This window comes from Crocuta crocuta, unplaced genomic scaffold (assembly GCF_008692635.1).
Source record: "Crocuta crocuta isolate KB4526 unplaced genomic scaffold, BGI_CrCroc_1.0 scaffold139, whole genome shotgun sequence".
Classification (NCBI taxonomy): domain Eukaryota; kingdom Metazoa; phylum Chordata; class Mammalia; order Carnivora; family Hyaenidae; genus Crocuta; species Crocuta crocuta.
In genome coordinates, this window is record NW_027533258.1 from 6,402,054 (window position 1) to 6,416,211 (window position 14,158).

Sequence of the window (14,158 nt, forward strand, 5' to 3'; positions counted from 1 at the left end):
CTGACAGATTCAGTGTACCTGGCCACGAAAACGAATATTCGAGTCATAAAAAGTACAGGGACAGGAGTGGAAAGAAACTGCATGAACCTAGACTTAACAGTGAGGAATCGGCGATTCGACAGAGCAGGAGATGCGATACTGAAGCAGGATGCTTTCACTTACCGGGTTACCCGTGAAGAGCACAGAAACACAAATAAATACAAATGTAGGGATTGAGTGGGGAATCGATTGACTCACCTCTCCAGTGACAAGATCTGATGTGTTTCCAGTCAGTGCTACAGTCACTGTTTCCATACAACACAGTATTTTTTAAGTCAGGAGCCACAACAAACTCCCAAAGCTACATACACGCTTTGTGATCAGTCCCAAAAAGAAGGGGCGGGGGCTCCTCACCGGCTCATAACAACCCCACCAGCACAAGCTCATCCTAACATTTGCAAAATGAGAATGGGATTGGGACATCTGGGTGGCTCAGTGGGTTAAGTGTCCAACTCCTGATTTCAGCTCAGGTCACGATCTCCTAGCTCGTGGGTTCAAACCCACATCGGGCTCTGTGCTCACAGCACCGAGCCTGCTTGAGATGCTCTCTCTCCCTTTCTCTCTCTTTGCCCCTCCCCAACTCGCGCACGCTCTCTCACACTCCCTCTCTCTCAAAATAAATAAATAAACTTTTAAAAAATGAGAATAGTATTTTATAAAGAGTATTAAAAGTGCTTAAGGGTTCAGGGCGCCTGGGTGGCTCAGTCAGTTAAGCGTTTGACTTCAGCTCAGATCACGATCTCACGGTTCATGGCTTCGAGCCCCCCCTCCGTCGGGCTCTGTGCTGACAGCTCGGAGTCCGGCACCTGCTTCAGATTCTCTGTCTCCCTCTCTCTCTCCCCCTTCCCCACTTGTGCTCTGTCTCTTTGTCTGTCAAAAATAAACATTAAAAAAGTGCTTAAGGGTTCATTCAGTTGAAGTCCTGCTCACCTAACTAAATATCACAAGCGAGTGAGGACTGGCCAGGACGCCATAAAGTATCTGATTCAAGCCCACTCCGCGACTACCCACTACCCCAAACCCTAACTCCCTTCCCTACGTCGGGCAGTGGGAGGACGGGAAATGACAGAAGTGATAACCTTCGTCAGGACACAAAATAACCAGAGGCCGAAAGAAGACACATGATCCCAAGACCATCCAAGACCGTGCAGCTTCCACGAAAAACCCTGGATAACAAGATTCGATGAAAGAATTTCTATTACACCTGTTCATTTCCATCTGGGTTGTACTAAGGGTTCAGGAGGAGGTAGAGTGAATGCTTACGTTAAATGCAGATACAGCTGATGACAGAAATAAAGTTTTTAAAAGGGGGGGAGGGAGGAGAACACCAAGGGAGTTCAAAGCCAAGAAGAGAAAGAACTTAACCGATGGCAGAGGGGTAATATTCAGAAGTCAGCTGATTGGCTAGGTCCTTAAAGTACAGAAACCATAAGGAAGGAAATGCGGGATTCACAAATAACAGCCATAAATATACATATAGATAAAGTACGAGATTCACCCTGTAACTAAGGAACAGTGAGTGCTGGAAATTAACATGCAGATTCTCCCAGTTATATACTAAATATTGAGAAATTACTTATTGCTAACGTGTGGCGATTGGCTGGAGATCAGAACCTAAGCCTGCCATGCTCTTATTTATTCCAATTAGATATTTATTCGTCGGCTAAAACCCCGAAGTGTTTGTTCCTACCTCTCTGAAGAGTGCACCATAAAACTGAACAATGTACGGGCAATCACTACTGCGCATTACTACATCCAAATCCATTAGAAGTTGTTTTTGTTCTTTTTCATCCACCGTTGACCGAATTCTCTGGAAAAGAATGACAAAAGATGTCATAAAAACATACAACAACTTTAAAAACCTGAGAACAACCGCAACCACAAGACTGAAAATTTCTAAGCAAACGTCATAAATGCTAACCAGACATAGAAAATTATCATTTTCCTTAAACTTTACAAGAAAATCTTTATCACAGAGAAACAAAATAGCACTCAGGAGATTTCATTTCATTTATTTATTTTTTAAGCAAAATAGCACTTAGGGATTTCTTTAAAAGACACGAGGTTTTTTAACCACAAGCATCCACTGATGACGTTGGAAGTTATGTAACAAAGCTTCTAGGCAGTGACAATTAACCCTCGCATGCAAATATAAAGAAAACCGCAATGAGCTAGGCTTCAAGCAGTTCCCGTGTGAATAATCGTGAGCTGCACAGACACCTTTATTCCCCATTTCAGAACTGTGTGGATTCTAGGCATTCCATGTAAGAAACACTCTTCACTCCCTGGCACCCGGAAGCCTCGCATCCCCATTCCTTAGAGCTGGGAAAGGTGTCCCAAAATGGGAGTCAGTGCAGGGGCAGCTCAGAGACTCAGTCCCTGGCCCCCAAATCCTAGACTGCAACCGTCCCCCTTTGCCACTTTCTGTACATTAAGAACAAAAGGTCTGGGGGTGCCTGGGTGGCTCAGTTGGTTAAGCATCCGACTTTGGCTCAGGTCATGATCTCACGGTTTGTGAGTTCGAGCCCCGCGTCGGGCTCTGTGCTGACAGCTCGGAGCCTGGAGCCTGTTTCGGATTCTGTGTCTCCCTCTCTCTCTGACCCTTGTCCCCTCGTGCGCTCTCCACATCTCTCAGAAATAAACAAACATTGGGGGGAGAAAAAAAAGAACAAAAAGTTCTCCCTGACTCTCCACCCCAGGAGTCAGAATGTAGGGTAGTAACAGCGTATGGAAGAAAAGTCTAAGAATGAAAAACCAGAGGGTTTTTTGTCTGTCCCTAAGCTGACGAGGCCCTCTTCTCTGTACACAGCCGGCCTGGGGCATATCCCTAACCCACCTGTACGGACTTCTCTGCCCAATTCTAAAAGACTGCCTGGAAAACAGACCCCCTCCCCGCCCCCCACAGAATGGCACCGTACTGGGAGACACTCAGAGGGACAGTTCCCACTGCACCAGCGAGACAGGAAAGAATCAAGTTCAGAAAGCATAAAACATGAATAACATTGAGGCATGCAAACAACTTTCTTCTCATGAAGACGTTCACAAGGTCACGCCACGCCCACTCTGTACAATGTACCGTCCATACTTACAAGGCAAGTTAGTCTATCAAAAAATACACAAGGTGGCATTTTCTCTTCCAGAGACTTCAAGGTATCTGTCCTCAATGTTCTTGAAAGGGATGAAGGCAGCCAATTAAATCGTTGAGCCCATTTTACAGAAGAGAAGCCAGAGGCACAGAGAGATACAAAAGACGTATTCCATGTAACATGACAATAAGCAGTTGTAGAAGGCATAGAACCAGGGTCTTTTCTGTTCCTCTCTCCTCACGACATGAGACATTCCATTTATTCCGTAATACAAACAAATTTCATTGTACTGGTTAAAATTTATAACCTGCTACCTATACGACTTGATACCATATAAACTTTACTGACTCCTATCCATCTTATAAATACTGATTTATTTAAAACTTTCACACTGGATGTCAACTGGCTAAAACTTTAACACTGGATGTCAACTGGCTAGATAAACAAGAAATAAGTAAATAAGAAGAATGAAAAATAATGGCAAAATAAGACTGATATTTGTAAAATTAAGAAAAATTTCCTTCTTTCTCTCATTTCTATATTTTATAGAAAACTGGGTAGATGATCATAGTTTGGGGATCAATAATTTTTTTTAAATCAACATCACGACAATGTTTGCTCACAAAGTATATTTGTAAAAAGTCAAAATAGCCCAGAGACGTAATTTGTTAGTAGTCTGAAACCACGGCATGGATAATTCTAGCAAACATTTTAATCACATTTTATTCCTGTTTTTTTAAAAAACAAAAAATAACTTTAGGCGGCTGGCTGGCTCAGTTGGAGGAGCGTGCGGCTCTTGATCTCAGGGTTGTGAATTCAAGCCCCATGTTGGGCGTAGCGATTACTTAAAAAAAATAACTTTAAAAGGATAGTTGTGAAAATATTCATTTGGGAAGGCAATTTTTTTTAATATTTAAAAGACAAAGAGCTGGTAATCAGAGACAAATGGGGAAGAAAAAGGAAACGATACTCTGGGGGAGAGTTCCATCAACTAAAGGATTCTCCCTATTAAAAGTTTAAAAACTCTTCTCTCTTTCTGCCTGTATGGATATATGGGCGAGTATAAGCACACTCACACTCACAAGACATTATTGTAAAAGATGCCCTCTTTCCTAGGTTCTTTCCCTGAGCTGGTTATACGGTTTTCTAAGTTTCCATTTGTACAAATGTTTGCATTTCGACTACCAGAAATCACATTACAGCCAAAACCTCAAGAGTTACTATCACTGACTCTTTTTTTTTTTTTAATGCTTATTTATTTTTTACAGAGAGGGAGAGACACAGAGTGCAAGCCAAGGAGGGGCAGAGAGAGAGGGAGACAGAATCTGAAACAGGCTCCAGGCCCTGAGCTGTCAGCACAGAGCCCGACGTGAGGCTCGAACACACACTGTGAGATCATGACCTGAGCAGAAGTTGCTTAACCGACTGAGCCACCCTGGTGACCCTAACTGGCTCTTGAGGGCCAATCTCTAAAACTAGCACTGTAGCTAAGGCAAGGATGCACGCTCCCACGTGGACAGGAGGCCGCACAGAACCCCAGCATCAGACTGGACAGGATTCCCATGAACCGGGATGGAGAGCATCCTGGCCCAGCTCTAACGTTCGAGCTCATCATCGCGGCAGTAAAATCTATTCATCTGAAGACTGTTCTTTAATGTTACCACTGGTACAAGAGACCACGGGGCTGCTGCGTGGCCTGCTGGCCTACCAGGAGAGGGAGTCCATTCCTGGATGCCGTCAGTGGATGGACACCTGTTCGTGCTCCCTGACCCTCTGGTCCAAGGGGCAGGCAGTGGTCGTAGCTGCTGGCACCGCATCGGGATTGTTAGGGACTGAGTAAGCAGAGCTAACTCTTAAATATACGTAAGTTTCAGGATTATATTGCACCGTCTGTTATGCGAGAATACTGCATAAAATAAGCTCATTCCAAGGCCTATAGGACTCAGAAATGGAGATTAACCAAAGCACACACCTGCAACAGCGGTCGCTTCAAATTACTTAGTTTAACTCAATAATTCAATAAATGTTCAAGGTGGAGAATACTTAACAATGATTAACAATAATCAAGGAGAGAATACTTAATGAGAAGAGTCCCGCCCAAGACAGCTTTTCTGATAGAACAAAACAATGTGTATGGGTAAGATTTCTACCACTGCAAACAAGTACAGCCAAGATCCTCAGATACTTAGGGAGAACAGTCACGAAAACAGAAGACATGAGCAAACCCCCTTCCCTTCAGGCAACTGCCCCTGGGAGCTCCCCTCTCATCACCACATGGGATGCACTTCATGGACTGTTTCATAAAGGCAATTAGATCTTCCAAGTGAAGAGGGGGAAAAAACCCTTTCTTAATGGAGGGGGATGTAAAATAAAAGTACAAGGGTGTTGCCAATTTATACATAAAAATCTCCCCTAGTTAGAATGTTCAGAAATCAAATGTATTGACAGATGTCTTGAATCACAGAAAATTTTCATTTATGCCATAAATTTAAAAGATAGACAAGACTGGGATGTTTGGGTGGCTCAGCTGGTTGAATGTCCCACTCTTGATTTTGGCTCAGCTTATGCTCTCGTGGTTCGTGGGTTTGAGCCCCATGTTGGGCTCTGCGCTAACAGCACAGAGCCTGCTTGGGATTCTCTCTCTCCCTCTCTCTCTGTCATTCCTCTGCTCATGTGTGCGCTCTCTCTCTCTCATAATAAATAAGCCTTAAAAAAAAGAGTTCGATAAGACTGGAGTTTACTTGAGTTCAGAAAACGTTTTTGCCCCACTCATAAAAAATAGGGGTGAAAAGTTCACACAAAACCACAAAACAGGGGCACCTGGGTGGCTCAGTCGGTTAAGTGTCCGACTTCAGCTCAGGTCATGATCTCACGGTTTGTGGGTTCGAGCCCCACATCAGGCTCTGTGTTGACAGCTGGAGCTGACAGCCTGGAGCCTGTTTCAGATTCTGTGTCTCCCTTTCTCTCTGACCCTCCCCTGCTCTCTCTCTCTCTCTCTCACAAATAAAATATTTAAAAAATTAAAACAAAACAAACAAAAAAACCAAACCACAAAACATTTAAGAAAATCATCTCGAGGATCTCAAGTATATTTAAAAAGTTTCAGGGGCGCCTGGGTGGCTTAGTCGGTTAAGCGTCCAACTTTTGCTTAGGTCATGATCTCACGGATCATGTGTTCAAGCCCCGCGTCAGGCTCTGTGCTGACTGCCAGCTCAGAGCTTGGAGCCTGTTTCAGAGTCTGTGTCTCCCTCTCTCTCTGACCCTCCCCTGCTCACGCTGTCTCTCTCTCTCCTAGAAATAAATAAAAATATTTTAAAAAATAAAAAGTTTCATTTTCAACCAAATATCAGAATTCATTAAAATCATGCACCTCTCCATTATTGAGCTCTCTTTCTTGTCACTATTTCCTTAACCTGGCTTAAGTCATGACACGCTCTCAGGACAAATTAAACTGTACTTTTTGAAAAAGCAAGCCATATTGCTTTTCCAATAATGAAGTATTTTCAAATTATTACAAGTTTTACCTTATTTGGAACCAAATGTAGAGAAGACACTTAACACCCAAACAAGAAAGACTACGCTACATGAAAAAAACCATCTTCCACAGTTGAAGAAATTTATATACTTAAAGCTAAAAAAAATTTTTTTAATATTTTAAAAATATTTTTTCATGTTTCTTTTTTTTGAGAGACAGAGACAGAGAGCAAGCAGGGGAGGGGCAGAGAGAGAGGGAGACACAGAATCGGAAGCAGGCTCCAGGCTCTGAGCTGTCAGCACAGAGTCCATCGTGGGGTTCGAACCCACAAACCACAAGACCATGACCTGAGCCGAAGTCGGACACTTAACCGACTGAGCCACCCAGGCGCCCCTAATAAAATATTTTTAAAACTGCCGTCTAAATGTGTATTCAAGGTTGTTTTACACTCAAACAAAAGCAGGCAAAGGCCAATAAAAACAGCACGTAGCTACAGAGCGGCAATGCCACGGTGACTCCAGAGAAAAGTCTGTCGGTGACCCGGAAAGGGGATGCCTTGAACGCCCAGTTCTCCATTTTATTACTGTTAGTGTTGTATGTGGTTCTTATCCAGCTAAAAAGAGTCCACAGAGCCTCAGGTTCCTAAAACCGTCAATCCAGCTCATGCGGCTGGCGGGAGCAGCGACAGAGCTGTTCACAGCTTCCATAGGACGAGCTAAAAATCCAGTTAGAAATTACCCTCCCGCCTTCTTCTAGCTCATGCCTAAAACACAGCAGCGTCCACGCTGAGGATAGTGCCAACCAACATAGACAGAAATATCTAGAAGCTGCCAAAAGGTCACCTTCATTCTTCCTGTGCAACGTGGCATCTGAAAGTCATCAGTAAATTTAAATGTTGACGGCTTATATGTGGCCTTCATTTGGAATGCCTGAATGTGTGACCACTTAAATTCAAGGCATAAATACTCCTTTACCAATAGCAAACAGCTATTTCAATGTGGCGTAGTTCCAGAAGGCCTCTACAGACCCCGGGACCTTTGTACGGACCCGATTCTCACACGTTGACTCCAAGCCCTGCCAGCCCAACCCCCCCCCATCAGGAATGAATGGCTAGGGATAAAACCAACAGCAGTAAGGAGGAAGAACTTTCCAGTAGATTCAGACCGGTTGTTATAACAGTTGTGGGAACTATTAAAACACTGAAGTGGTGGGGGATGGGGAGGGCAGAGAGGCAAAGAAGATGGAGGGAAACACTCCCACAGAAAGTGCTTTCACCCGGGGCGCCTGGGGGGCTCAGTTNAGTGCTTTCACCCCTTAGAGATATGAGGACCGTAATGGTGTCATTGCCGTTGTTTCTCTTCCTTTCCCACATTTATTTTCAGGGGTCAGAAGGCACAAGGAGAAGGGGTGAAGGGGAGGGTGTGACGGTGGCCCAGTCTCTGTGACGGGATGCACGGCTCAACTGTGGTAAAGGAGACGAGGGGAAGGCTGGCGACACGAAGGCTGAGGGACAAACGCAGAGGAAGTGACACAGAAAGGCCCCCAGGGCAGGCCCCCAGAAGCAGGTCGAGGAGCATGCTGCCCGGGCGCAGGGATGCTCTCGCTCACTCTGACTCGGAGCGAGCCCTTCCAGCTCCACGTCAGAGTTCTCAGGTCTCTCAGTTTGTAGACAGACAGACACACGCCACTGGGCACCGCGGTGAGGCTTGCCTCGAGACGACCCAGTCTGCGTCTGCCTGTGTCCTGGTGAAGTGGGCTCTTCACCACCGAGTGGGTTTTCTTGTAGCTACAAGACAAGGCTACAGACGAGAGGACTAACTGCATCTCCTGGACAGTACGTGTGCGTGGCGGGGGAGGCCCTCTGGGTCACCTGATCCCATTCCTGCTCAGAGGAGGGGAAAACAGCTCATCATATTCTCGAAAGACTCCGAATAAAGCGAGACTGATGGCAGGTCATATCTGCTCTTGATTAAAAACGGCAGGGGCGCCTGGGTGGCTTAGTCGGTTAAGCGTCCAACTTTCGCTCAGGTCATGATCTCGCGGTTCGTGGGTTCGAGCCCCGCGTCGGGCTCTGTGCTGACTGCCAGCTCGGAGCCTGGAGCCTGTTTCAGTCTGTGACTCCCTCTCTCTCTGACCCTCCCCTGCTCACGCTGTCTCTCTCTCTCTCTCTCCTAGAAATAAATAAAAAAACATTAAAAACAGCAGCTCCCCAGCGTGTGTGACAGATGGTAGTTCCTGGGACCAGGTCACTCCAGACCACAAAGACACAAGTCACCTGCAACCCCATCAGGAATGGAGAACTGAGTCCAGGAACGAACTTTTAGAAAGACAGACTTGAAACGAGCAACACAGTCAAATAAACTTACCAAACATCTACCGATGCTAACTGATACTCTTTTCTTGTTTTTGTTTTGAAATGGAGAAAATATACGGGGAAGGAGATGAGGGGAAACAGAAGAAACGGGGTAATTAATGTGGAAAGGCATGGCCGCTAGTCCCCAGCAGATAAGGTCTCCCAAATTCTCACACAACAAATTCTTGGCAGGTTTTTATAGGGCTGAGCTGAGGGTCCCAAGGGCAGTACAAGGTCATTAGGAGTAAGGTCAGTGACTCAGACCTCTGCTGCACGTGTTCATCTCCAACTACCTAGAGTTAAGTTTGGAATAAAGTAAGAGTATTTAAAAGTGTAAGAGAAGTGAGCTCCCCAGTGAGAAATTAGGGCACAGATACAATGAGACTTCACAAGGAGATGGGCTCAATCACTTCGAGAAATGAGTGGATGGCTTCGAAGATGGTCTGGGTGTTGATTAAGACAATCTGACATCATGGGCGCCTGGAAGGCTCAGTCAATGAAACATCAGACTTCAGCCGAGGTCATGACCTCGCAGTTCGCGGGTTCGAGCCCCGCGTTGGGCTCTGTGCTGACAGCTCAGAGCCTGGAGCCTACTTCAGATTCTGCGTCTCCCTCTCTCTCTCTGCTCCTCCCCCGCTCACAGTCACGGTTTGTTTCTCAAAAATGAATAAAACATTAAAAAATTTTTTAAATAAAATCCAGGAGGAAAAGGACAAGCATCACCTTGATATAGCTGTGATATTCTGACAACGTGTCCCGTTCCTGGAATCTTCAAACACCAATACCGCTACGCCTTAAGTGCACTCCGTTCATTAAGGGCTCCTTGTAAAGAACCCTCCTCCTGGGATTAGTGTCTGTGGATAAAATATGAAGGGGGAGCCGAAACAGTCACCAACCTAAATCAGTGGTGTGGGCGACAGGAGAGAGGGTCGCTCTCAGATCCCCACGTGCCCCAGTGAACCCTCACATTGTGATCTGTACAAACACGCTGCTTTTGCAGCAGAAATGCCCAGAATTCAGTTCCCATACAAAGGTGGAAAACCCCAGACACCACGGCAGCACATGAGTGTGCTACTATTCCCTTCCTCTGGGCTGCATTTTTATTTTCCGAAGTTCAAAACAACCATTCCATGTACCACAACTGCAGCAAGGCTCATCTCTGCTACACAACTTCATCCTTGGCTACTAGAATCTTCTGAATAGATCACATACAAAAATGCCCTCTGTCTCTATCTTGCTATGCCATCACTGATGGGGTCAGGGCAGATTGCAACATTAGTCAGAGCAAGTTTAAAAAGCCTAGTATGGGGGTGCCTGGGCGGCTCAGTTGGCTAATCGTCCAACTTTGGCTCAGGTCGTGATCTCACAGTTTCTGAGTTCAAGCCGGGCATCAGGCTCTGTGCTGACAGCTCGGAGCCTGGAACCTGCTTCGGATTCTGTGTCTCCCTCTCTCTCTGCCCCTCCCCAGCTTGTGCTTTGTCTCTCTCTCTCTCAAGAATAAATAAACATTAAAAAATTTTTTAAATGAAACAAAATTTTAACAAGCCAAGTATTAAGAACGCTGATCACAGATGCAAAGCTTGTTTTCATGTCAAAGAGCAACAAATAACGAGTGCCTGTTAAACCAATCGTTTTAAATTGGGAAAATCCATTTTTCCTAAGGCAGGCAGGCAGAATACCTCTTCTTAACTGCCAAATCACCCAAGCCTTGAGAATCAATTTAATGAACTCTCAATTGTATCTTAATCCAATTCATTAATTAACAGCAGTACCTCCTAGTCTCCTCGCTGAGGAGACGGAGGCCCAATTATTCCTTGTGCACAGCCTCTGTGATTCATCACCAGGCAACTGGGGAGATGAGCTCCAAACAGACTCGGAGGACTTATTACGTCACGGGCAGAGCTGCCCTGAGGGCAAGGTTAAGGGGAGGAGCTGGACGTGGCCCGATCATCGGCTTCCTCTTTGCTAATGACATCATCCACATAGAAAGGGCACAATCGTAACGCTCACACTTTTGCAAGGGCAGGAAGATCCTCAGGGGCAGGTCATTGCTTCCGTGCCCACCACACCGAAGTGGAAATCGGACGTACGACCAATGTCGGGGGCAAGACCGTATGGCAAAAACAACAGAAAGGACAGAAAACGTGCAGCAGGCGTATCAGATGTGGGGTCACGTGGTCCTCACTCAGAGTGAGGGGTGACAACAGGTTCTTCTCTGAACTGCGACAGAGGCAGAGATACAGATTCCAAATGTTTCCTCGGAGCTCAGGTCCCCAGAGCTTCCTCCCAGCACGGGCAGGCACCAGCCTCCCACCTCCTAACCCTTACATCCCCCAGAATGGTGCTTTTTTGTCTCTATTATTGACAGGATCTACATACGCTTCGATCACCAGAAAGAACCCATGGAGGAAAACCACTGGAAGCAAAAGAAACGTGTCTGTGTGAGGGGTTCCAGGCCCTGCTACACAGGGGAGGTCAAAACCAAGCCCGGCCAGAGCCTTCGGATCTGCCCACCCGTGAGCACTTTTCATCTACAACACCACCACTGCCAAGCGTCGTTAGGGGCACCCGGTAACACGGCTCCAGCAGCCACAGATGGCTTAATTAGGCCACATGACTTGCCGATCAAAGAAGGGTGGAAGGCGCTGGAATGCGGTCTCAATTCAAAACCAGACAGCCATGACTTCTGCACCCCAAATGTGCTCCGGAAAATCAAACGCTAGCACTGTGGCCTTCCAACACGCAGCAGGGTGGCCTAACAAAGCACCCTGCCCCGTCCAGAAGGAGCTCTGCAAATCTAAGGCTGCTCCCGTCAGCATCATTCTGGCGCTTTCAGAACAGTGTGCAAGATCAAGGTTTCAGGACCACAATAAATCTCCTCCAGCGAGCCTCACACTTCCCAGCGCAATTGTTCAGTAACGAAACTTCTGGTAGAAACGGCAAGGTACTCGCAGTACCATATTTATAGCGCTGTCTGCATCGGGGAGGCCTATGTACTGAGCAGACACAACCCCACGCTGCTCGGGCAAGGACAGAGCTGTGCGCCACTCACAGGGTCAGCCGGGGGTGGGGGTGGGCTCCGGTCCTTCCCAGCAGGCGTGAGCGTTAACCTAGGTCTCAACTATAGATCAAGGACACTGAAGGTGAGATCCAAATACCAAAGAGAAGCAGGAATCGAGACCAGTCTACCAGCCTAGGATGGCTCAGGAAGACTGAAAGGGACGTGCCAGTAGACTCGGAAGAGTAGAGAAAAACCCTGGGGGTTGAAAGAACAAGACAAGTCAGGCCCATCCCCAAGAAAGGGGAAACCCTGAAACCCTTCGGCCCACGGTCACGGTGCTAACTCAGTCTGGCCTAAGCACCTAATCTCGGACAGCCAGTGCGCCCTTCTGAGCAGCACAGATGACTTCTCAGGGTGAAGGCTGAATGCCCATCATAGTGTCAACCAGGACAACCTTCACAGGACTCGTTCCCATCCCCGGCGACCTGCCCGCCAGCGGCTTCATCCTCTCAGGAGAGGCCAGCTCCGCTCAACGGTCAAGCCTCTAACAAACACCGCCACTGCCCTCCATCTGCAGGGGCATCTGTCCCTTTCCCGTATATTCCCTCTCATCTGCGCTCTCCCCTACTCCCCCTGCCTACACGTCTACAGACAGACAGAGGCCGTCAGACCGCTCCATTCCAGCCCACGGGCCTGAACTCCTTCCAGCGCTTCAGCCCTGGGTCCCTGGGTTTGCTCGGGCACGCTGAAGTGGATCATCTGGGCCCTGCCTCTGCTGGGTGTTTCTCCCAGACCTGAGCTTCTCTAACTGTGGCCCAGAAACCTAATCCCGATGCCGATGCCTTCCTCAAATGCTTGATCTGCATGCTGGGCCGTCCCCCATTACAATTAACCCTGGCAGGGAGCTAACCACTCACGTGACTTTTAGAGGATGGGGTCTGTGCGTGTCTAGTTTTTGTCATTCAGCGGTAATTCCATCAGCATGCGAACTGGGGGGTTAAAAAAATGTTATTTGCGGAAGATGCTGACTGAAGCCTGAAGTAGCCAACCAGAGTCGGAGGCAGAAGACCTGCCGGCAATAACGGCTCTGCCCTGGGCGGCCCCGTGCCTCAGTCATTCAGGCAACAAGACGAAGCAGCCGGGTCACTGCCCGTCACAGAATGGGAAGGCCCGTTTCCCAGGAGCGCGCAGTTAAAACTGAAGGGTCAAGACTTTCCACATCTTAGGTCCTAATGCCGAACCTCACGGGCAGCTTGAGGAAGTGGCCTCAGGCCAAAGGTCAAGAAACTGTTGGGGCGCCTGGGTGGCTCAGTTGGATAAGCGTCGAAGTCTTGATTTCGGCTCAGGTCATGATCTCACTGTCATGAGATCGAGCCTCACGCCCAGCATGGAGGCTGCTTGGGAATCTCTCTCCCACCCTCTCTGAGCCCCTGGCCCCACACATGTGCCCTCCCCTCAAAAAAAGAGAGAAACTGTTGTATGTACAACTCTTACATATGCTGTACACTACCTCGCTGAACCTAATTTACTGTATCTTAACTGATTTTTATATTACATCTTGGAAATAACTGTTTCTGACAACTTAGTCATCTTTCCAGACATTTCTTATACGTGTCCAAATAAACTTGGGAAGGGCTCCCTCAAAACTAAAAGTGAGGGGAGCATCTGGTTGGCTCAGTTGGGAGAACATGTGACCCTTGATCTTGGGGTCGTGAGTTCAAACCCCACAATGGGCTTAAAATAATTTAAAAAAAAAACCTAAAAATGAGAAAGAATAATAATAAAATCAGGCTAATACACAGTCCACTTCTGTACAGAACTGCAAATAGATCTTAAGGATAATTTATTTCCAACATAAGCTTAGTGTCTACTAAGGTAACCCTTCCGTATTCCCCAGCGCATAGGAAAACACTAGTATTGGCGCATTTCTCATCTTACCAACAATCACAGAAAACTCAAAGGAGTGTGAACCACTGTCTCCCACTCTTTTAAATTTCTGTAGCCCCATCTCAAGGCGAAACAGAGGGTGCTTAGTAATCACGCTGTCTACATGCAGAAAAGTCAAATCCAGCTTCTCAATCACACACTGCCTGTGCGTTTGCCCTTGTGCAGCTGGTCTGTGTGTCTACGTGATAAAGGAATACACTCTCTCGGGTGTGATGAAAGGCTAGGCTTTTTCAGAGAGACCAACAAGACACACATTT

General features: G+C 46.9%; 1 protein-coding gene across 1 annotated transcript in view; it reads right to left on the reverse strand.

Moving 5' to 3' along the window:
- The window catches only part of MAP2K4 (mitogen-activated protein kinase kinase 4), a 123,531-nt gene that overhangs the window by 53,500 nt on the left and 55,873 nt on the right, over positions 1 to 14,158 (reverse strand). Inside the window, exon 5 of the mRNA XM_077746718.1 lies at positions 1,730 to 1,849. Within this exon, the coding sequence (XP_077602844.1) occupies positions 1,730 to 1,849 (120 nt within the window). The remainder of the gene's footprint in view (positions 1 to 1,729; positions 1,850 to 14,158) is intronic.